Source organism: Ovis canadensis, chromosome 2 (assembly GCF_042477335.2).
Source record: "Ovis canadensis isolate MfBH-ARS-UI-01 breed Bighorn chromosome 2, ARS-UI_OviCan_v2, whole genome shotgun sequence".
NCBI lineage: Eukaryota > Metazoa > Chordata > Mammalia > Artiodactyla > Bovidae > Ovis > Ovis canadensis.
The window spans coordinates 66,947,261-66,970,327 of NC_091246.1; the positions used below are offsets into that span (position 1 = coordinate 66,947,261).

Genomic DNA, 23,067 nt, shown 5'->3' on the forward strand with positions numbered 1-23,067 from the left:
AATCAGAGGATCTCCAGAGAATCTCAGTGTGAGCATTAAAATCAATATTGTCTCATCCAAAATACTTGCAAAAAGGTAAAATGGTTGTCTGAGGAGGCCTTACAAATAGCTGTGAATAGAAGAGAAGCAAAAGGCAAAGGAGGAAAGGAAAGATATACCCATCTGAATGCAGTTTCAAAGAATAGCAAGGAAAGGTAAGAAAGCCTTCCTCAGTAATCAGTGCAAAGAAATAGAGGAAAACAATAGAATGGCAGTTGCCAACATCTGCTGAATCATCGGAAAAGCAAGAGAGTTCCAGAAAAACATCTATTTCTGCTTTATTGACTATGCCAAAGCCTTTGACTGTGTGGATCACAATAAACTGTGGAAAATTCTGAAAGAGATGGGCATACCAGACCACCTGACCTGCCTCTTGAGAAACCTGTATGCAGGTCAGAAAGCAAAGTTAGAACTGGACATGGAACAACAGACTGGTTCCAAAGAGGAAAAGGAGTATGTCAAGGCTGTATATTGTCACCCTGCTTATTTAACTTATATGCAGAGTACATCATGAGAAATGCTGGGCTGGAAGAAACACAAGCTACAATCAAGACTGCCAGGAGAAATATCATTAACCTCAGATATGCAGATGACACCACCCTTATGGCAGAAAGTGAAGAGGAACTAAAAAGCCTCAATGAAAGTAAAAGAGGCGGGTGAAAAAGTTGGCTTAAAGCTCAACATTCAGAGAAAATGAAGATCATGGCATCTGGTCTCATCACTTCATGGCAGATAAATGGGGAAACAGTGGAAACAGTGTCAGACTTTATTTTTTGGGGCTCCAAAATCACTGCAGATGGTGAATGCAGCCGTGAAATTAAAAGATGCTTACTCCTTGGAAGGAAAGTTATGACCAACCTAGATAGCATATTCAAAAGCAGAGACATTATTTTGCCAACAAAGGTCCGTCTAGTCAAGGCTATGGTTTTTCCAGTAGTCATGTATGGATGTGAGAGTTGGACTGTGAAGAAAGCCGAGTGCTGAAGAATTTTGAACTGTGGTGTTGGAGAAGTCTCTTGAGAGTCCCTTGGACTGCAAGGAGATCCAACCAGTCCATCCTAAAGGAAATCAGTCCTGAAAATTCATTGGAAAGACTGATGCTGAAGCTGAAACTCCAATACTTTGGCTACATGATGTAAAGAGCTGACTCATTGCAAAAGACCCTGATTCTGGGAAAGATTGAAGGCAGGAGCAGAAGGGGACAATAGAGGATGATGATTGGATGGCATCACCGACTCACTGGACATGAGTTTGAGCAAATTCCAGGAGTTGGTGATGGACAGGGAGGCCTGGCGTGCTACTGTCCATGGGGTCTCAGAGTTGGACACGACTGAGCAACTGAACTGAAGTGACTGAAAATACTTGAGAAAAGATTCCCTAAAAATCCACCCATTATGAAATACCAGATTAGGAATTTGGAAGTGTGGAGGGAGGTAGTGTTCATAGGCTCATAAACAACCTTTGGAATAAATATTTGCCTAAATTAAGCTTATTTATAAGACTATGGGGAAAGAATATCTCAGATATTTCCATGTTGCTGCAAGGATGAATGTGGTAATCCAGCAATATTCCATGAAATTAATTCCTTGGGAAAGCCAACTAAGAATGCACTGGCATGAACATCACCCTCATGTAAGCTGTGTTAGCAACGACCAGTTGTGCTAGTCAGCCTTTCCAGTCATTCCCCTATAAACTGATGTGAAACACAGAAGCCCAACAATGAATATCTGAAAGGAAATGAAAGAGAAGGAAAACCAGAGTAGATTAACTCTGCCTTACTCATATTTAAAATAATTTATAATTCCTGTACTGACAACTGACACTGAGTTTTGCTTGGAAAAACTCAACAGTAGGCTCCTTTCCCATACTTAGCTCCTCTATCCAATTTCACATTAAAACTTATTCCACTTGACAGTATAATTTTCCTGGCTCTGTATATGGAACTATCTTAATCTATTCTAAAATGTGTTGCTTATCTTGTCAGAAATTAACGATCCTGCTATTTCTACTTTGCACTCAGCTGTCCTGCTTTAATTATGCTGGAACATTAATATCCTGGAGCAGCCATTTCCCAGTGTTCCCAGACATCATGAAACATGATAGGAAATTTATCTTTTCTCATATATCTTGTCTACACACTGACTTTCTTGTTCCTTAGTCCCTTTATAGCAGGGTGTCTTGTTATTAAATAGGCATCTAAATCTATCCAGAAATTTACTAGACCTGCTCTTCTATCTGAGTGAACTGCTAAGTGTCATCTTTAAAAATTTCAGAACCCTAGATATTTTATATCTAGTGGCATTTCCATTATTAAAAGGCAAAGTGAAAAGGAAGATTTTAAAAGCAGAAATCCAAAACACAGACTTAAATTTCATTGATGTTTTACTAAAACAAAAAGATTGTGAGAGAAAATAAACAGAGAAAGCTATGCACAAGGACAGTGCTGCATGATATTAAAAACCATTTTTTGACACTAAGATGCTTAAAAATATCTTAAAGAAGGTAGAAGAGACTTAGCAGACATAAGGAAACATGTTTTCATTTCATAGAGAGATGACATGGCATTCTGATTTGCCAAGTGTGTGCATGCATGCTCAGTTGCTCGGTCATGTTCAACTCTTTTGTGACTCCCAAGGAACAGAGTCAGCCAGCCTCCTCTGTCCAGGGGATTTTTCAGGCAAGAATACTGTAGTGGGTTGCCATTTCCTCCCTTAGGGGATCTTCCCAACCTAGGGATGGAAATCACCTCTCCTGCACCTCTCCAGCATTGGCAGATTCTTTACCATCTGAGCCACCTGGGAAGCCTCCTGATTTATCGTGACTTGAAGCCAAGTCTTCCTATTCCTGACTGGGATCTGTTATTTGTATAATCTCAATCTAACAAAACACAAATTAATGACTTGTACAAGATTCAAAGAGGAAGGGACTCTTGAGACGGACTTTGAGAGAAAGGTGATTTTCTCAGGTTGGTTCCTGCAGCATGATCAATGAAAAATATTTACTGTTGATGAATCAAAATTCTCCAAGCTAGGCTTCACCAGTACGTGAACTGAGAACTTCCAGATGTTTCAGTTCAGTTCAGTCACTCAGTCATGTCTGACTCTTTGCGACCCCATGAATTGCAGCACGCCAGGCCTCCGTGTCCATCACCAACTCAAACTCACGTCCATCGAGTCAGTGATGCCATCCAGCCATCTCATCCTCTGTCGTTCCCTTCTCCTCCTGCCCCCAATCCCTCCCAGCATCAGAGTCTTTTCCAATGAGTCAACTCTTTGCATGAGGTGGCCAAAGTACTGGAGTTTCAGCTTTAGCATCATTCCTTCCAAAGAACAGCCAGGGCTGATCTCCTTCAGAATGGACTGGTTGGATCTCCTTGCAGTCCAAGGGACTCTCAAGAGTCTTCTCCAACACCACAGTTCAAAAGCATCAATTCTTTGGCACTCAGCTTTCTTCACAGTCCACCTCTCACATCCATACATGACTACTGGAAAAACCATAGCCTTGACCAGATGTACCTTTGTTGGCAAAGTAATGTTTCTGCTTTTCAATACGCTATCTAGGTTGGTCACAACTTTCCTTCCAAGGAGTAAGCATCTTTTAATTTCATGACTACAGTCACCATCTGCAGTGATTTGGAGCCCCCAAAAATAAAGTCTGACACTGTTTCCACTGTTTACCCATCTATTTCCAATGAAGTGATGGGACCAGATGCCATGATCTTCGTTTTCTGAATGTTGAGCTTTAAGCCAACTTTTTCACTCTCCTCTTTCACTTGCATCAAGAGGCTTTCTAGTTCCTCTTCACTTTCTGCCATAAGGGTGGTGTCATCTGCATATCTGAGGTTAATGATATTTCTCCTGGCAATCTTGATTCCACCTTGTGCTTCTTCCAGCCCAGGGTTTCTCATGATATACTCTGCATATAAGTTAAATAAGCAAGGTTACAATATACAGCCTTGACATACTCCTTTTCCTGTTTGGAACCAGTCTGTTGTTCCATGTCCAGTTCTAACTGTTGCTTCCTGACCCACATACAAATTTCTCAAGAGGCAGGTCAGGTGGTCTGGTATTCCCATCTCTTTAAGAATCTTGCACAGTTTATTGTGATCCACACAGTCAAAGGCTTTGGCATAGTCAACAAAGCAGAAGTAGATGTTTTCCTGGAACTCTCTTGCTTTTTTGATGATCCAGTGGATGCTGGCAATTTGATCTCTGGTTCCTCTGCCTTTTCTAAAACCAGCTTGAACATCTGGAAGTTCACGGTTCACATATTGCTGAAGCCTGGCTTGGGGAATTTTGATCATTACTAGCATGTGAGATGAGTGTAATTGTGTGATAATCTGAGCATTCTTTTAAGCTGCATTTAGAAAAGGCAGAAGAATCAGAAATCAAATTGCCAACATCCATTAGATCATAGAAAAAGCAGGAGAATTACAGAAAAACATCTACTTCTTCTTCATTGACTATGCTAAAGCCTTTGACTGTGTGGATCACAACAAACTGGAAAATTCTTAAAGGGATGGGAGTATCTGATCAACTTACCTGCCTCCTGAGAAATCTGTATGCAGGTCAAGAAGCAATAGCTAGAACCAGACATGGAACAACAGACTGGTTACAAATTGGGAAAGGAGTACATCAAGGCTGTATATTGGTCAACTCACTTATTTAACTTGGATGCAGAGTACATCATGTGAAATGATGGGCTGGATAAAGCACAAGCTGGAATAAAGATTGCTAGGGGAAATATCAATAATCTCAGATATGCCGATGACACCACACTTATGGCAGACTTTGAAGCAGAATTAAAGAGCCCATTGATGAAAGTGAAAGAAGAGAGTGAAAAAGTGGGCTTAAAACTCAACATTCAAAAAACAAAGATCATGGCATCCAATTCCATCACTTCGAGGCAAATAGATGGGGAAACAATGGAAACAGTGACAGAATTTATTTTGGGGGGCTCCAAAATCACTGCAGATAGTGACTGCAGCCATGAAATTAAAAGATGCTTGCTCCTTGGAAGAAAAGTTATGACCAACCTAGACAGCATATTAAAAAGCAAAGACATTACTTTGCCAACAAAGGCCCATCTAGTCAAGGCTATGGTTTTTCCAGTAGTCACGCATGGCTGTGAGAGTTGGATCATAAAGAAAGCTGAGCACCAAAGAATTGATGCTTTTGAACTGTGGTGTTTGAGGATGCTCTTGAGAGTCTCTTGTACTGCAAGGAGATCAAACCAGTCCATCCTAAAGGAGATCAGTCCTGGGTGCTCATTGGAAGGACTGATGCTGGAACTGAAGCTCCAATACTTTGGCCACCTGATGCAAAGAACTGACTTATTGGAAAAGGCCCTGATGCTGGGAAAGATTGAAGGCAGGAGGAGAAGGAGGTGACAGAGGATGAGATGGTTGATGGCATCTCTAACTTGATAGACATGAGTTTGAGCAAGCTCCAGGAGTTGGTGATGGACAGGAAGGCCTGGCATGCTGCAGTTCATGGGGTCACAAGGAATTGGACGTGACTGAGCAACTGAACTGAAATCCTTTGAGGAAGCAGTGGGGGAGTAAGGCAAGGATTTGAAGGATGAGAAACTGCACTGGATCCTAGACAGTAATTGAAAACATTTTCCAGAGTTTGAAGACTAAAGGAATAGGATAGGGTGACAACTTAAATGGATAAAAAGGTAAAAAGAAGGTTTGCTGTTCATTTGTATGATCAATATTTGCTGGCAGTATGTAAAGAACTAACAAAAATTAAAAATTTATGAGAAAGAGAACAATTTATGAAATCAGGGTGGCAAGATGGTGAAATCAAATAAACAACTGGTTGATTTTGAATGAGAAACCAACTGTCAGAGTCAAAGAGACACAGGTGAGGATTTGGAGAGAAACAAAATTGAAGGCGCTTATTCTCAATGCCTTCATTCTTTTGGGAGATGAACCCATGAGGTCACATCCTAAGAATGAGGCAGAGAAAATCAAGTTGGAGACTTGTGACTGAAATGGATCTGAATATCTGGGGTAAGGAATGGGAAAGGAAGTCAGTGAGAGATGATCTGAGTAAAAGACTTTCCCAGCAGTTTGGATCCAGTAACACGGAGGGGACAGTGGAAACTAATCTTATTTTCTCCAGTTGTGCTGAAAAGCTCAGGGCAAAGAAGATGAAAATAGTTGCTTAGGTTCCCAGGGGTTCAGAGGACCAAGGAGGAAGAAGCCAGAGGACGTGTGGAAAGGAAGACTGATGTGGAGGTGAGTGCTCCATAGACCACAGCACAGAATGGAGGCTTGAGAAACATGGAGGCTGTATTGGGAGATAGGAAAAGGATCAGGAAAATCAAGAGGGCTGGGAAAAACCTCATATCAGTCTTTGGGAATAGGGAAATGGAGTGATGTAAGTTGTTCCAAAGAAAAGAGTTACAGCTTTTGGTCTTAATAAAAATCATCATAAGAAGCCTCAAACCAGACTCAGCATATATGTGTCTGTGTGAATCCTTATATCTACTCCAGCAGGTCATTCCTGCTTTTAATTGTTCATATTCAAATTCTTTGTAGGACCCATGGCTCTGGGCTATAAGAGATTACGGTTTATATGATTCAAAAGCAGAAAGAGTTAATCTTCCTTCTTCCTGTGATTGATTTACATTGTTCTTCCTTGCCATCAACACATTTTCCTTGAAAGCTCAGTATCCTTTGACTACTCACTCTGTTCTAGAAATTGTGTTACATTAGAAATAAAAAATAAATAAGATATAGGTCTCTGGTCTCCAGAAGCTTACAGTCTGATGTAAGCTAACAAAGATAGGTATGTAAGGAGATAATTTCAGTACAATGTATGATGCTAGGATAGTTCAGTTCAGTTCAGTTGCTCAGTTGTGTCTGACTCTTTGTGACACCATGAACTGCAGCATGCCAGGCCTCCCTGTCCATCTCCAACTCCCAGAGTTTACTCAAACTCATGCCCATTGAGTCAGTGATGCCATCCAACCATCTCATCCTCTATCGTTCCCTTCTCCTGCCTTCAATCTTTCCCAGCATCAGGGTCTTTTCCAATGAGTCACTTCTTTATATCAGGTAGCCAAAGTATTGGAATTTCAGCTTCAGCAGCAGTCCTTCCTATGAATATTTAGGACTGATTTCCTTTAGGATGGATTGGTTGCATCTCCCTTGCAGTACAAGGGACTCTCAAGAGTCTTCTCCAACACCACAGCTCAAAAGCTAGGATAGTAGTATTTCATTAAAAGGTGCTACACAAGGGGTCTATGTCACATACTCTGAGAAAACTGCCACCTTACACAAGGTTAAACAGGATTCTTTAATGTAGAACTTATCAGAGTTTCTAACATGTTACTGTGCAGGGCAAACCTTCCTATGTGTATGTGGAAGAGTAGAGATCTAGCATGCAAAATTTCTCCAACTCATTTGACCACGTAACTGGTTTTCAATAGAACAATTCAAGGGATTTGTACTCCATGGGACATACTCTGATAAGTGTTGACATATGGAAGCACTTTGAGACCCCAAAGTGACTCTTTGTGACCCCATGGACTATACAGTCCATGGAATTCTTCAGGCCAGAATACTGGAGTGGGTAGCCTTTTCTTTCTTCAGGGCATCTTCCCAACCCAGGGATCAAGCCCAGATCTCCTGCATTGCAGGTGGATTCTTTACCAGCTGAGCCACAAGGGAATTCCAACAGTACTGAAGTGGGTACGCTATCCCTTCTCCAGTGGGTCTTCCTGACCCAGGAATTGAACTGGAGTCTCCTGCATTGCAGGTGGATTCTTTACCAACTGAGCTATCAGGGAAGCACGCTGACATAAGGTTCTTGCCTGGTTAAAGTAGGAAGTCAAGAAACACGTGGAGTGAAAGACAAATTTGGCCTTGGAGTACAGAATGAAGCAGGGCAGAAGCTAATAGAATTCTGCCAAGAGAATGCACTGGTCATAGCAAACACCCTCTTCCAACATCACAAGAGAAGACTCTACACATGGACATCACCAGATGGTCGACACCAAAATCAAATTGATTATATTCTTTGCAGCCAAAGATGGACAAGCTCTATACAGTCAGCAAAAACAAGACCAGGAGCTGACTGTGGCTCGGATCATGAACTCTTTATTGCCAAATTCAGACTGAAATTGAAGAAAGTGGAGAAAACCACTAGATCATTCATATATAACCTAAATCAAATCCCTTATGACTATACAGTGGAAGTGAGAAATAGATTTAAAGGACTAGATCTGATAGACAAAGTGCCTGATGAACTATGGATGGAGGTTCGTGACATTGTACAGGAGACAGGAATCAAGACCATCCCCAAGAAAAAGAAATGCAAAAAAGCAAAACGGCTGTCTGAGGAGGCCTTACAAATAGCTGTGAAAGATGGGAAGCGAAAAGCAAAGGAGAAAAGGAAAGATATACCCATTTGAACGCAGAGTTCCAAAGAATAGCAAGGAGAGATAAGAAAGCCTTCCTCAGTGATCAATGCAAAGAAATAGAGGAAAGCAATGGAATGGGAAAGATTAGAGATCTCTTGAAGAAAATTAGACATACCAAGGGAACATTTCATGCAAAGATGGGCTCAATAAAGGACAGAAAAAGTATAGACCTAACAGAAGCAGAAGATATTAAGAAGAGGTGGCAAGAATACACAGAACTGTACAAAAAAGATCTTCATGACCCAGATAATCATGATGGTGTGATCACTCATCTAGAGCCAGACATCCTGGAATGTGAAGTCAAGTGGGCCTTAGGAACCATCACTACGAACAAAGCTAGTGGAGGTGATGGAATTCCAGTGGAGCTGTTTCAAATTCTGAAAGATGATACTGTGAAAGTGCTGCACGCAATATGCCAGCAAATATGGAAACTCAGCAGTGCCCACAGGACTGGAAAAGGTCAGTTTTCATTCCAATCCCAAAGAAAGGCAATGCCAAAGAATGCTCAAACTACTGCACAATTGCACTCATCTCACATGCTAGTAAATAATGCTCAAAATTCTCCAAGCCAGGCTTCATCAATACTTGAACCATGAAATTCCAGATGTTCCAGCTGGTTTTAGAAAAGGCAGAGGAACCAGAGATCAAATTGCCAACATCTTCTGGATCATCAAAAAAGCAAGAAAGTTCCAGAAAAACATCTACTTCTGCTTTATTGACTATGCCAAAGCCTTTGACTGTGTGGATCACAATAAACTGTGGAAAATTCTGAAAGAGATGGGACTACCAGACCACCTGATCTGCCTCTTGAGAAACCTGTATGCAGATCAGGAAGCAAAGTTAGAACTGGACATGGAACAACAGACTGGTTCCAAAGAGGAAAAGAAGTATGTCAAGGCTGTGTATTGTCACCCTGCTTATTTAACTTATATGCAGAGTACCTCATGAGAAATGCTGGGCCAGAGGAAGCACAAGCTAGAATCAAGATTGCCAGGAGAAATATCAATAACCTCAGATATACAGATGACACCACCCCTATGGCAGAAAGTGAAGAACTAAAAAGCCTCTTGATGCAAGTGAAAGAGGAGAGTGAAAAAGTTGGCTTAAAGCTCAACATTGAGAAAACGAAGATCATGGCATCTGGTCCCATCACTTCATGGCAGATAGATGGGGAAACAGTGAAAACAGTGGCTGACTATTTTTCTGGCTCCAATATCACTACAGATGGTTATTGCAGCCATGAAATTAAAAGATGCTTACTCCTCAGAAGGAATGTTATGACCTGCCGGGAGCCAGCATGAGGAATCCCGCCCATGACAAGGTCATGAGGAAGGAAGCCTGACAAAACGCAAGGATGTGATTAGGCTTTAGGGGTTCCCCCTGGAATTTCCTGAGCATCCACCCCCCCAAAAATAAGAATCTGCCTGCTTTTCCACTCTTCTGATATTCTCTGGAAACAGTCAAATCAGGGCTTTAGTCTTCTGCATTTGAAAGGGATGTTTCAGTTAAACTCCCTCTGATAACTCTCTAGCTTGCCTAACAGGTTCCCCTGGACCTCTTACAGCTTGTGAATTGCTTACAGCCCCCCAACCATGAGAGGCACAAAGCTTGAACCATCTTAAAGATACAGAGCCTTTTCTAAAGAGTTAAAAATCATATTGGTAGAGGGTTTTCACTGTTGACTCAATGACTACTGCCAGGCCTCCATATTCTTTATCTTTTAGGCACCTGGGAGGATGTTAATCAATGTAAATGGGATATGGAAAAAGATATATAGTAGTTTTGATGTTAGCAACACTAGACTTTTGAGTTAATTACTTTTCTTTTGTTATAAATCACTGTACTCCTTTTACTTGTTATAAGTTGCTGTATCTTTGCTATGTAAGAATGTAACTTTATTTAGTGCTTTCTGAGAGTGGCACCAGACTTTGGGAAGATCAACACAAATAAGTCTTCTGGTTGACAAACCCTTATCAGAAAAAAAGGCTGTAAAATGTTAATTGGCCCTTTTGGCCGGAAGATGATGTAAATTACCTAAGACTTGTGTATACAACTAGGCATGCAGAGAGAAAAGCCTGGTTTTGATAAGAGTCTGGGTTGCTAACACTGCATAATTTTGTATTACCCATTGATCTCTATGTACAATCAAAAAGGTATAAAAGGCCTTTCTAGACAAGAGAGGCCGGGGCCAGTCGCTGGACTGGTTTCCCCCGTGTCTCCGCTCTAATTTCTGGCTGAATTTCCATCTGGGGCGTGGAGGCTCACCATGTATACTTACTTGTCCCGGCTTTTAAGATTCAGGCGAGGGGGAGCCCAAGGCGGGGCACCCCCCGATATTCAAGAGGACGCCGGTGGCCTAATGTCGATGGTGCAAGCCCCTTGTCTGGAACTTTATTGGCTTCCCACGTAAACCAAGTTATTCAGCCTTCTGTCTCCACTTAATTTTCCTACTGCACTATTTCTCCCAAATCTAATCTTATATTAATAAATAAATAAGTCTTTCCTTGCCAACGCCGTCCTTGCTTCGAATTCCCTGGATCCACTGGGGCTGGACCCCGGCAATGACCAAGCTAGACAGCATATTAAAAAGCAGAGACATTACTTCACCAACAAAGGTCTGTCTAGTCAAGGCCATGGTTTTTCCAGTAGTCATGTATGGATGTGAGAGTTGGACTGTGAAGAAAGCTGAGCACCGAAGAATTGATGCTTTTGAACTGTGGTGTTGGAGAAGACTCTTGAGAGTCCCTTGGACTGCAAGGAGAGCCAACCAGTCCATTCTAAAGGACATGAGTCCTGGGTGTTCATTGGAAGGATTGATGTTGAAGCTGAAACTCCAGTACTTTGGCCACCTGATGTGAAGAGCTGACTCATTGGAAAAGACCCTGATGCTGGGAGGGATTGAGGGCAGGAGGAGAAGGGGACGACAGAGGATGAGATGGTTGGATGGCATCATGAACTTGATGGACATGGGTTTGGGTCGACTCCGGTGGTTGGTGATGGACACAGAGACCTGGCCTGCTGCAGCTCATGGGGTCGCAAAGAGTCGGACATGACTGAGCGACTGAACTGAACTGGTTAAAAAAAATGTATATTTTTTCAAACTGGCTATATGAAGGTTTTCTCTATATTCTTAAGTGACTTTTGAAGTTTGTTCTTTAATCTTACAACAGAATAAAGATGTAGATTTTGAAGGGTTTACCATGCAGATGTTAATGACTACTGAGCTGATCATTAAGCCTGACCCAGATGAAAGAGTATATCTGGTCATGCTCTCATTTATGGGCCATTTAAAATTTTTTTCAAAAGAAATATTTAATGAGCATGATACTGAGTTCCTTCCAGTGCCTCTAATTAACAGACTACTTAATGATTTTTGTTAAAAGGAAAATTCTCTTTTTTTTTTTAAAAGGAAAATTCTTTTCCAGTCAAAAGATAATGCAGGACCTAACATAGGTTCTTTAGTGACCAAGCACAATGTCACCCCAAGAATTTGAATATAAAGGCTAATGTTTGTGCTTCATCATTACAGACTTTCTGACAATGACTCTAGTCTCTCCTGACTTTTGGCTTTCAGGAAAAGCATTCTGGAGTGAATTGTTCGCTCTCCTCATGACTATTTCTGGTGTGTGAAAGTTTCAGTGTAAGTCTTGATTACTGCTCTATATTTAGTAATGTGCTAAGGACAATCAGATCAAGAAAACCCATTTCATAGGACTTCTTTGGTGGTCCAGTGGTTAAGAATCTGCCTTGCAATGCAGGGGACTTGGGTTAGATCCCTGGTCTGAGACTAAGATCCCACATGCCGTACAGTAACTATGCCCAAGTACTACAGCGAAAGTTCCTGCATGACAGAATGAAGATCCCACAAAGGCCCAAAGCAGCCAAATAAATACATTTTTAAAAAAGGAAAAAGAAAACCATTTCATGATTCATGATTTTTCAAAATGTTTCTAAAACATTAACAAATATATTAGTTGATGATTATGTAAGCATAGCAGTCTGGTACTATCAAAATAAATGTTTAACTCAGACCTGATTTTTAATTTAAAGAAAAGTTAAGGTACAGAATTAGTCACATACTAAAGAGATGATACTTTGGCCACCTCATGCGAAGAGTTGACTCATTGAAAAAGACTCTGATGCTGGAAGGGATTGGGGGCAGGAGGAGAAGGGGACGACAGAGGATGAGATGGCTGGATGGCATCACCATATGGTAGACATGAGTTTGGGTGAACTCTGGGAGTTGGTGATGGACAGGGAGGCCTGGAGTGCTGCAATTCATGGGGTCGCAAAGAGTCGGACACGACAGCGACTGAACTGAAAGAGATGATGCTTATGAATCCTTATGAGGATCAGGACCTAGAAAAAAAAATCCTGTAGTCTCTTTGTTCAAAAGAGACTAAAGAATTCTCTTTTCTCTCTCACTTTTGCTCTCTCTCTGGCTACATTTAATCAATGGCAATTACGTGCCAGGTGCTAAGCTGAGGGCTTTACATGCACCATAAGCCTATGAGGTAGGTACTGCTAATACACCCATTTTGTATAAGAAGAGCAAGGCTCAGAGAGACTCACATACCTAGCCCCAAGTATAAAGGCATAAAAGCCAGAGAATCCACAGCCAAGTCTCAGGCATGATGCCATTCTTCCTTCTACCCCACAGATCTCCTTTGTCTATGTTGAAGCACCTTGAATTTTGACCTTTGGAGCCAAAGTTTTGACCTTGGAGCCTTGAATTTTGGCTCCTTGGAGCCAAAGTGATTTCTAAAATAGAACAACTGAGAGTCAATAATAAAGTCCCGGAAATCTTTGGAAGTCTTGAGTTAGGGCTGGTTTCTCCTCACCTGATCCTATAGTTTTGACATAAGCCAGAAGAGAGCTAGGGGCATAAAGCATAGTACAAAAGGCGTGGCTTCTGGATTGAAAAAGACTTGGATTTACCTCTCTGCTCTGACTCTTAGTAACTGTGTGATGTTGAACAAGGTCCTTAATTTCCCTCATCTGTTAAATGCGGCTATACAGCCTTCCTTCCTAAGGTGTTGTGGAACCAAATGAAGTAACGCATGTCGAATATTTAGCATTGCTCCTGGCACATGGAAAGCATTCAATGAAAGTCCCTAATCCTATTGGCAGCTATGACATTATACATAATCCATCCATATGGCTATTTGGCTAGAATGATCTCAGGAACATTCTTATCATTGCTACTATTCCTTAAATAAAAATATTAATATATATTATAGTTTCCATCAAACATTAGACTTGGGAGCTAGCAGGGACTTGTTAATCAAATCAACCCATTGTCCTTAAAATGGTCTGGTTAAGAGCAAATGTTGAAATAAAGGTAAAGAAGCATTCAGAGTGGAAGCTACCTGGGAAGGCACAGATGAGGTAACATGTAGGGACAAACATAAGGAAAGAGGGAAAAAAGTCCTGACTTTTTTACAGTTCTGTGCAGGCTGCCCTCACTCAGCTCATTTCTAGTCTCACAAGCCAACTCACTGAGAGGTGAAGATAATGTTCATGAAAGCAGGTCACACTCAGGAGCAATGTGAAAGTAAGAGATTATTGTTGTTATTATTTTGACTATGCAGCACAGATACTCACACCTATGTACCAAACATCTCTACCAGTGAAAAGTAGGCTGCTGCTGCTGCTGTTAAGTTGTGTCAGTCATGTCCGACTCTGTGTGACCCGATAAGAAGGCAGCCCACCAGGCTCCCCCGTCCCTGGGATTCTCCAGGCAAGAACACTGGAGCGGGTTGCCATTTCCTTCTCCAATGCATGAAAGTGAAAAGTGAAAGTGAAGTCGCTCAGTCATGTCCGACCCTTAGCGACCGCATGGACTGCAGCCTTCCAGGCTCCTCTGTCCATGAGATTTTCCAGGCAAGAGTACTGGAGTGGGGTGCCATCGCCTTCTCCGGAAAATTAGGCTAGGTGCATTCAAAATTCACATACAAGGCTTTCAGCCAGGGAACAGGTACGAAAAGGCAGCCACTCACTCTCGATGAGTTGGTCCCAGACCACTGGCCCTTGATTGGCTTCAGGAATGGGGCAGTGAGGACTTGAAGCAGAGGCAGGGAAGGGTTTTCCTCACAACAGTGACATATGTGCAGCGAACTCTGAGCTCAGGCATCCATTTCTAGTAGGATGTGACCCGGGGTTGGTATCACTTTGACTTCTAGAAGGCCAAGGGCACTAAAAGAAGACACTTCACTTCCCTTACAGGAATGTTGTGAGAATTAAATAAAATAAAAGATGGTGCCCATGCCCCAAGGCACATTTGGGAGCCTCACATTCTCCACTACAGAAGAACAGGCCTTCCCCAAAACTGGATGGAAGTCCTGAGCACCCAGGAGTGCCATACCAGAGGCAAAGGGCAGGCTTCTGACAGTCTATGGACCATGGATCAAACCCCAGCTCTGTCACTTACCAGCCTTAGAAAGTTCACTCTCATTCTTTTACTTTCTCATTTTTCAGTATCATATTTTTATGGGAAAAGAGATGGACAATGAACAAGTGGACAAACAAATGAGAAAATTTCAGATCAGGGTAAATGCTATGCACAAAATAAACTAGGTGATATCTTGTAGAATAATCTGGGCATGGAAAAAGCAGTTGCAGACCAGGTGGTCAGGCAGTTCCTGTCTAAAAGGAGACACCTGACCAGGACAGAAGAACAAGAACCATCTTGACATAGGATAGGTGGGCAAGGGGACTGCAAGCATGATGTCCCCAGTGAAGGAAAGGCCTTGGGACTCAGGAGACCGAGAGAAGGCCAGCGGGACCATGGGGACTGTGTGACCATGTGATCATGGGCAGAGCAAAGGAAGGTGAAGCTCAGGAAGGATGCAGGGGCCAGATGGTACAGGGCCTTATGAGCCACAGGAGGGAATGGGGCTTTATTCTAAAGACCATAGGACAGTTTCTGGCAGGAGAGTGGCCTGATCCTATTTCCATTTCAAGATGATGATTCTGGTGGCTGCATGCGAGTGTCGAGAGCAAGGTGGAAGCAGAAAAACCAGATAGAAAGATACGGAGCAATTTAGGTAAGAAATGATGGTGGCTTAGACTAGGGTGGTGGTTGGGGACACAGAAGTAAACATAACTGAGATGTATTTTAAAGGCACAACTGTATAGGATTTTGTCTGGGGTACAGCGGCAAGGTAACAGCAAGAATAGTACTATATTAACTTTTGGAAACTTCAGTTTCTTCACTTTTAAATTTATAGAGCAGCAAGGTGAGTATATTTAGCAAACTGCATTGTATATTTGAAAGTCGCTAAGTGAATAAATCTTAGAAGTTCTTATCACAAGAAAAAATACTCATGAACTATGCGAGGTGATGGATGTTAACTAGATGCACCGTGGTGATCATTTCACAATACATACACCAAACCATTACACTGTGCCCCTCAAATGCATGTCAATCATGTCTCAATTAAGGGAAAAAACTAAGATTGCAAAGTCATTTAAGTGGTAGAATGGAGATTTGAAAACAGACTCCTCAATCATTTCTTTTAATTGCTGTGCTATCCTGTCTCCAGAATGATGGAGAAGAGGCCTAGGAGGCCCAGGGAACACTAATCTATTCTGAGGAAAGAGCCAGAAAAGGAGTTTCTGCAGAAGGGAAGTTCAAGCCAGTGACTGAATTAACAAGAGTGTAGGCAGAGGAAACTGGGTGTGCAATGGCCCAAGGTGGAAGAGAGCAGTGTGTTCCAGGAACTGATCGCAATGTTATTAGAATGGGGGGAGTAAGAGGCAAGGCTGGGGAGAGGCTGATGTTAGAGCAGGCAAGCCTTTTCCCAGAAGAGCAACAGGAAGCCAGAGGGTCATTGAAGGGGAGGCTCCCTCATTACCACTATGCTGCTCCGCAGAGCACAGATCCAAGCAGGCAAAGATGGATTGTAGGTGGGGCTAGATCTTAATTTCAATTTTCAGAATCAACTTACAAAGCCACAGTTCTCATCCAAGGATGGCCTGGCACCTCTGGGGCCATATGGAAACATGTGGAAATAACTTGGGTTGTTGCTGTCATTGCAGATGACAAAATCCCAATCATTTGAGGTATGGCCGCCTACAGAGGCGGCACTGTCCCTTCCAAATTGCCAAGGGGGCCCATACGGGGAAATCCTGCTATTGGCAAAGCTCAAAGTCTTCACTGGAGGAATGGAAATCTTTTAAGCCATTTCTATGTAGAAGCAAATGTATTGCTGAGAAAACTGAGAGGTGGAGAGGGTAAGTGAGGGGAGGGGGAACAGAGGGGTGAAAATGTATTCACCATACATATTGGAGTGTCATAGGATACGACCTGAAGTCGATGGGAGCAGAAACAGATGATGAGGTGTATCAGAGTCACAAGGGAACCAAGTTAAAAATAAAAATACAACTAAAAAATTATAAGGAGGATAGAGAAAATGAAAGGAAATGGTATAAATAAGCCAAATTTCTTTTTATAGAAGGGAGTCAGCAAATACTGCTAAGGTTAATGAATCAAGAAATGAGGCAGAAATAGAATATCTGGAATTATAGAGAAAAACATCAGAAAATCAGGGGTGAAAACGTTTAGAAAAAGAAGTAGAATTGGAGTTTGAGTACAGGGGTGGTAAGGGGGACTCTGACTTTCCATTTTGCTTCTTCTCTGAAATACCATATGTACATTTGTCTCTACCTGTATATGTTCCATATTAGTTTCCTCCCTTACTCAGTGCAGTCTGTACGGATGCCAGATGGTTCTCTCACTCTCTGAGAAACTGGTTCTGTTTAGCAAGGACCTTCCAAAAACTATTCACCTCTTTCAGACACGTGTCCAGAGTTTGCTTGTGTTGAACTGTCCCGTCTCCTCATCAGCTCTGGGACTGAATCCATACTAGCTCCTTCTGAGGCTATAAGAACTTCTCTGCCCCCATTGGGTCTAGATCAATCTTTCCTGAAGTAGGTGGGTAGGATTTGTGTGGTTGTTGGGAGGGTTGGAAGTCAGTCAAAGAAGAAAAGGGCAAATTCTCTGGGGCATCTGTAGTTGCTGGGTGGCTTCCTTCCATTCCATGGGAGTCAAATAAGAGCAGGGACTGACACCTAGGAGCAGATAAGTTACTAACAGCCTATCTTTTGTGAGTAAAGATGAGGGGCTGAGGGCAGGCAGAAGAGAGGAGTCAGGTGGGTAGTGCATGAAAGGAGTTAGAATCCAGCATGGCCTGAACATTTACCCTCCAAACACCAGCTCAGCTGGTCCTCTGTTCATCTTTATTTTTATGTGTCCAGTTGGTAGAACTACTCCTCTATTTTTCTATATAACCTTTCTGTGAGGCAGTGAGATTGCACTGTTGTTAGTTGTTTACATATTTGTATCTTAACATTCTATCATCTGTGATCTCATTCTCAAAAGTAGAATCTGAGCCTCATTGATCTTTATATCCCTTACACTGAACTTATACCTAATAACGTATGGCTGAATAAAAGAATAAATGAAAGTCAAACAAGTGAATGAAAGGCTTGTTATACTTTCCCTCTTTAAAAACATTAGCAACAGAGGGTGTGGAGTACAGTAAAAATTTTATTACGTGCATCCCTGATTGTATGGATTAGGTACATGTTTGGTGTGTGTGTTACCATAACTATTTGAGAGAGTCAAATAATTGGTAGTGGGGACTACCTATTTAGTTAGCATGAAAACAATAAAAGCAGTGCCTATGAGAATGTGTTAAAACTTCTGTGCTTATATTCTACTACAGGTATCATAAATTGGTTTGACTCTTTTAGAAATCAGTAAGTTAAGGAGGCTGTCATGTCATTATAATCATCATTTTTTCTTGCCTAGCAATGGGGAAACATTTTTTTGGTAAATATTTTCAAAGATCTTTGATTAATCATTGTAAAGATTTAATCATGCCCTGGTGTGTATTCTAATGGACTAAGAGTAACCAAGCAACATCATGATGGAAAAAGTGTGCAAAATTTCTTTGCCAGGAAGTTATAGACAAAGCTATGTTTCTGTCCAAATGGTATAACTAAGAGAAATTTGGACCATTAATGTGTGTGAAGAAAGTTCTACTGCTCTGCTGTGTATATCTTTTCTTCAGGAGCCTAGTTACGAACATGATCAACTGAACAGCCACTCTTCAATGATATATCTATTGAGCTTCCATTGTGAGGCATCTGCTTGAAGGAAGGGACCTTCTTTCTTGCACAGAGGGTGCATGAGAGAGATCTTCTCACCAACTGGCAGGTGAAACAAAACAGGTTTTCCCATTCCAGTTGTAATCCGGGTTGTATTAATAGTTAACAGAATTTATTGTATCTGTTAAGCTTCCTTAAGTTTATGAGCTGTAAAATTCAAGAGATCACAATTTTGTTTTGCATTTCCTTTGCGATAAAGATCTCTGTTTTCTTACTTCTATCAATAAGCTTCTGATGGTTCCCTTATGTAAATTCTTTCTGTCTGAGTTGGCTCTCCTATTTTACTGAGCTTCCCCATCCTGTGTTCAGCTAGAGGTTTAGGGTGTTGACCTTAAAGCCTCAGTGTAGAACTTTACTCACATTTTCTCTCTCTTTGGACTATTCTCAGGGAGTCTAAGAATTAAACAACAAGCAAACTCCCTATGTGGCCATGATTCCGAGAGAGAGAACACTGAAAAGAAGTGAAGGATATAACTCACACATGCCTGGGAACAGGATGTGAGGGTGGGACTTTCAGCTTGAACAGAAGAAAAACAATGCATCATCAGTTGAAAATAATTAAACAGAAACTCACTAACCCAGTCCAGTGACTGGAAATTGCAGAAAGATTCCACTGTACCTTGGTGGGCATGGGCTTCCTAAAGGTGATTTCAGCTTGCATCCAAACGCCCCTTGGGGACTCCAGCACAGACCAGATCTTGTCTTGAACCACATGGTTCTCTTCAAAGATATAAACTGCTAGGGTGTCACTCATTTTTAAAAATCCAGAGATGGCATAATAAAAACGCAAACAATACTGCAGGTTTCCTCGCAGGGAGGGACCGTAGAGCCTTCCAATGTAGCCAGGCTGTGATGTAAGCTTTGTGTTGGCCAGCAAGAAATACCCTGTGAATAGGACAAAGCTTTCAGTGCATCAGCAATGAAAAACCTAAATAATTCAGCCCAGATCATCAAGTGGAAAAATTTGGTTAAAGTAGTGGAATTTGCCAAAAGAGACTATTCTATAGGCTTTAAGGGGTAGCATTTAACAATGTCTGTGGCCTGGGTAATAGAAAATATCTGTGTGACTCTTTTGCTAATAAACCTCCAATTTTAAAGTAACTTCATAAACCAGCATAGATTTCCAACTGCATATGCTCAGGTTTTAGCCATCAATTAGGATGTACACATTTTTTTTTTTTGCCATGCCATGTGGCTTACAGGATCTTAGTTCCCTGATCAGGGATTGAACCCTAGCCCTCAGCAGTTAAAAAAAAAGTAGCATCCTAACCACCAGACTGCCAGGGAATTCCATAACCTTTCATGAAACAAAAAGGATGAAATCATCTTGTGGTTCTCTACTTTTTAGACAAACAGCTGACAACTGGACTGAGTAGTACTGGGTTGCAGAGAACACAAGGCCCAGAGCAGATTTTCCTATTATCTCTGCAATTGTTGCAGGAAGGGGGACCCCTGCCAGGGCCCGAAACTGGGCTCTTGTCTAACACTCGGAAATGAATTGTCTGAGGAGACACATGTGGTGACAAAGCAAGAGATTTTATTGGGAAAGGGCACCTGGGTGGAGAGCAATAGGGTAAGGGAACCCAGGAGAAATGCTCTGTTTCAAAACATGCGGTGTTTCCTTTCTACCTTTCACGAACTCTTCCGGTTGGTGGTGGCTTATTAGTTCTGTATTTTTACCAGGATCTCCTGTCAGAAAACAACTCATGCATATGGTTACCATGGTGCCTGGCCAGGGTGGGCGGTTTTAATCACTGTGCTTCCCCTAACAACTCCCCGCTGAGAGACTTCATACTCATTCGGAACTAATAAGCCGCCACCAACCGGAAGAGTTCAGGAAAGGTCCAAAGGAGACACCACGTTTCTATCCACTTTCCAGAATCTCTCTCGCTAACATCCATCTTGGCTGAGCGAAGCATGCACCACCATGAAAGACTCTGAATTAAAATGACTGGCCAAAGACCACCTGGAAACTAATCCCATCACCATAAAAATGGAGACTGCCATGCAGCAGAGCTGTCCTCCTGGGTTCCCTTACCCTACTGCTCTCCAGCCGGGTGCCCTTCCCAATAAAATCTCTTGCTTTCTCAGCAGATGTGTCTCCTCAGACAATTCTTTTCCGCGTGTTAGACAAGAGCCTAGTGTCGGGCCCTGGAAGGGGTCCCCCTTCCTGCAACACAGTGACCAGTGGAGTGGGAGAGGTTGCAGGGTCTGGCAGTCCTGAGGGGTAAAGGGTAGGGGTGGTTTATGTATCCAGGCAGAGCTTACTCTCTTGGTCATATGTTAAACTGGATCCTAAAAAGCAGGTTTTTAATCAGACAGACCCTCTCAGGTGCTGAATATCTGATTTTCCCCTACTTCTTTTAGATAACATGAAAAAATAGGATCAAGAACCTCCCCTACCACCTGCTCTACCACCCCCATGGTAAACTTAAAAACAGGTCCTTGTGTCTTACAAAGATGGGGCAGAAAGAAAAAGCCTAATACCTTACTTTTTTTCCCCTTTCCTTTTTCTGAGCCTCCTCCACCAGTTCTCTTTTGGGAGCAGTCTTTGGTATACAGTTTAGTTTCATTTAACCTGGCAAAAGCTTCTTTGGTAATTTCATGAGTGTTGTTATGGACTGAATTATGTCCCCTTCCCAACCCTTATTCATATGCTGAAGTTTTAACCCCCAATGTGACCATATTTGGTGATGGGGCATTTAAGGAGGCAATTTAAGGTTAAATGAGTTACAAAGTCAAGGCTTTAACACCTATGCAACTGGTGTCCTTGTAAGAAGAGGAAGAAACAACATCTCTCTCCCTCTCCTCTCCCAACCCCTCCGCCCCCGCCCCCACCCCCATCTCCCCCTGTGCACACACAGAGGAAACGCCATATAAAGACACAGTGAGAAGGTGCCTTGTCCAAGTCTGGAAGAGATATCTCACCAGAAACCAACCCCAGTGGTGCCTTGATTGTGGACTCCCCAGCCTCCATAACTGTGAGAAAACAAACTGTTGTTTAAGTCACCTAGTCTGTGATATTTTGTTATGGAAGCCTGAGCAGACTAACACAGGTAGCCATACACCGGCCAGAGCAATCTTTTTAAGTCTAAATTTAATCCTTCACTGCTCTACTTAAAACCTATCAATAGCTTCTCATTTCCTTTATAGTAAAATCCCAGTTGCTTACTCTGGCCTGCCACATCTATGGTCTACCTCCCTTTCTAACTTCATTTTACTTTACTTTCCTCTCAATGGTGCAGCCACACTAACCTAATTCCTGGCAGTGTCTGGCTCTTTCCAAACTCCAGGCCCTCAGAGATGCTGTTCCTTCTGCCTGGGTTGCTCCCATTCTTCCAGCTACAACCCACTTCTCTGAATCTTCGACCAAAAGGAGGTTCTTTATTCTCTCTCAGCTAACTCTTTATTTCTTTCACAGCACACACCACAATTTGTAATCACACGTCTATCTGTATATATGTTTGTCGTGTTTTTCTTGCCCACTGAAATAATGGTCAGCCAGTGAGGGTGGGATACATACCTGATTTGTTCACTATCATATCCCCCCAGGGGTTAGGCTGGCCAAGGTCAGAATAGGTGTTTATTCTGTAATTCTTTAAGTTTTGCAACCTCTCAGCAAAGAATATAAAATTACAAGTATAAAATTGCAAGCACCTGGTGAAAGTGAGGGGCCCTGAAACCAGCTTCATCAGCTTTCTGGTAAGTCACCCCCATACCCAGTATATAAATATTAATTAGACAGTAACCCTTTGAGAACAAGCCCTTTCCCTCAGTCTCTACTGGAGTGGACTTCACAAGGGCTGTCTTTATGGTGATAGATAATCCTTCCACTGGGGGAGCTCGCACTGATTTCTAAGAGCTTCGTGTAGGCCCATCCATCAAGTGCCCACCCAATACTTCCCAACAGCTGTGATAGCTTTTATGTCCCACCATGTATTATTTACTGCAATAAAACACATATAACACAAAATTTAGCATTTTAACCATTTTAAAGAGTGCAATTCAGTGGCATTTGGTACTTTCACAATGACTGTGCAACCACTATTACCCACTTCCAGAATATTTTCATTACCTCAAAAGAAAATACTATACCCATTGAATAGTCACTCCCCACCCCCTCTCCCTAGCCCCTGGCAACCGTTAATCTGCTCTCTGTTTCTATGGATTTGCCTTTTCTGGATATCTCATGTAATTGGAATCTAATAGGTTTTTAAAGGTACTTCTCTATCTAAAGTGAAGAGCAATTTCCAAAGGCTTAACTACTTAATTAACCGGTAAATACATCTGCTAGAACAGCAACTTGAATTCCAGTTTTGAAAAATGGTCAAACCCAAGATTACCTATTGTCTTTGCTTCTTCACAGCTGTCCCCCCACCCACCCCCCTCTTTCAAGCTGGTGTCTTGGTGAGAACAACTGGA

The 23,067-nt window shown here is 42.1% G+C and overlaps 1 protein-coding gene across 5 annotated transcripts in view; it reads right to left on the bottom strand.

Moving 5' to 3' along the window:
- Window positions 1-23,067, bottom strand: part of MAMDC2 (MAM domain containing 2) — a 211,437-nt gene that overhangs the window by 35,146 nt on the left and 153,224 nt on the right. For all 5 annotated transcript variants that reach the window (XR_011253932.1, XM_069574104.1, XM_069574103.1 and 2 more), the window contains one exon: window positions 19,265-19,530. Coding sequence is in view for 4 of the 5 variants with exons in the window: in XM_069574104.1 (XP_069430205.1) it covers window positions 19,265-19,530 (266 nt within the window). In the remaining variant the exon portion in view is untranslated. The remainder of the gene's footprint in view (window positions 1-19,264; window positions 19,531-23,067) is intronic.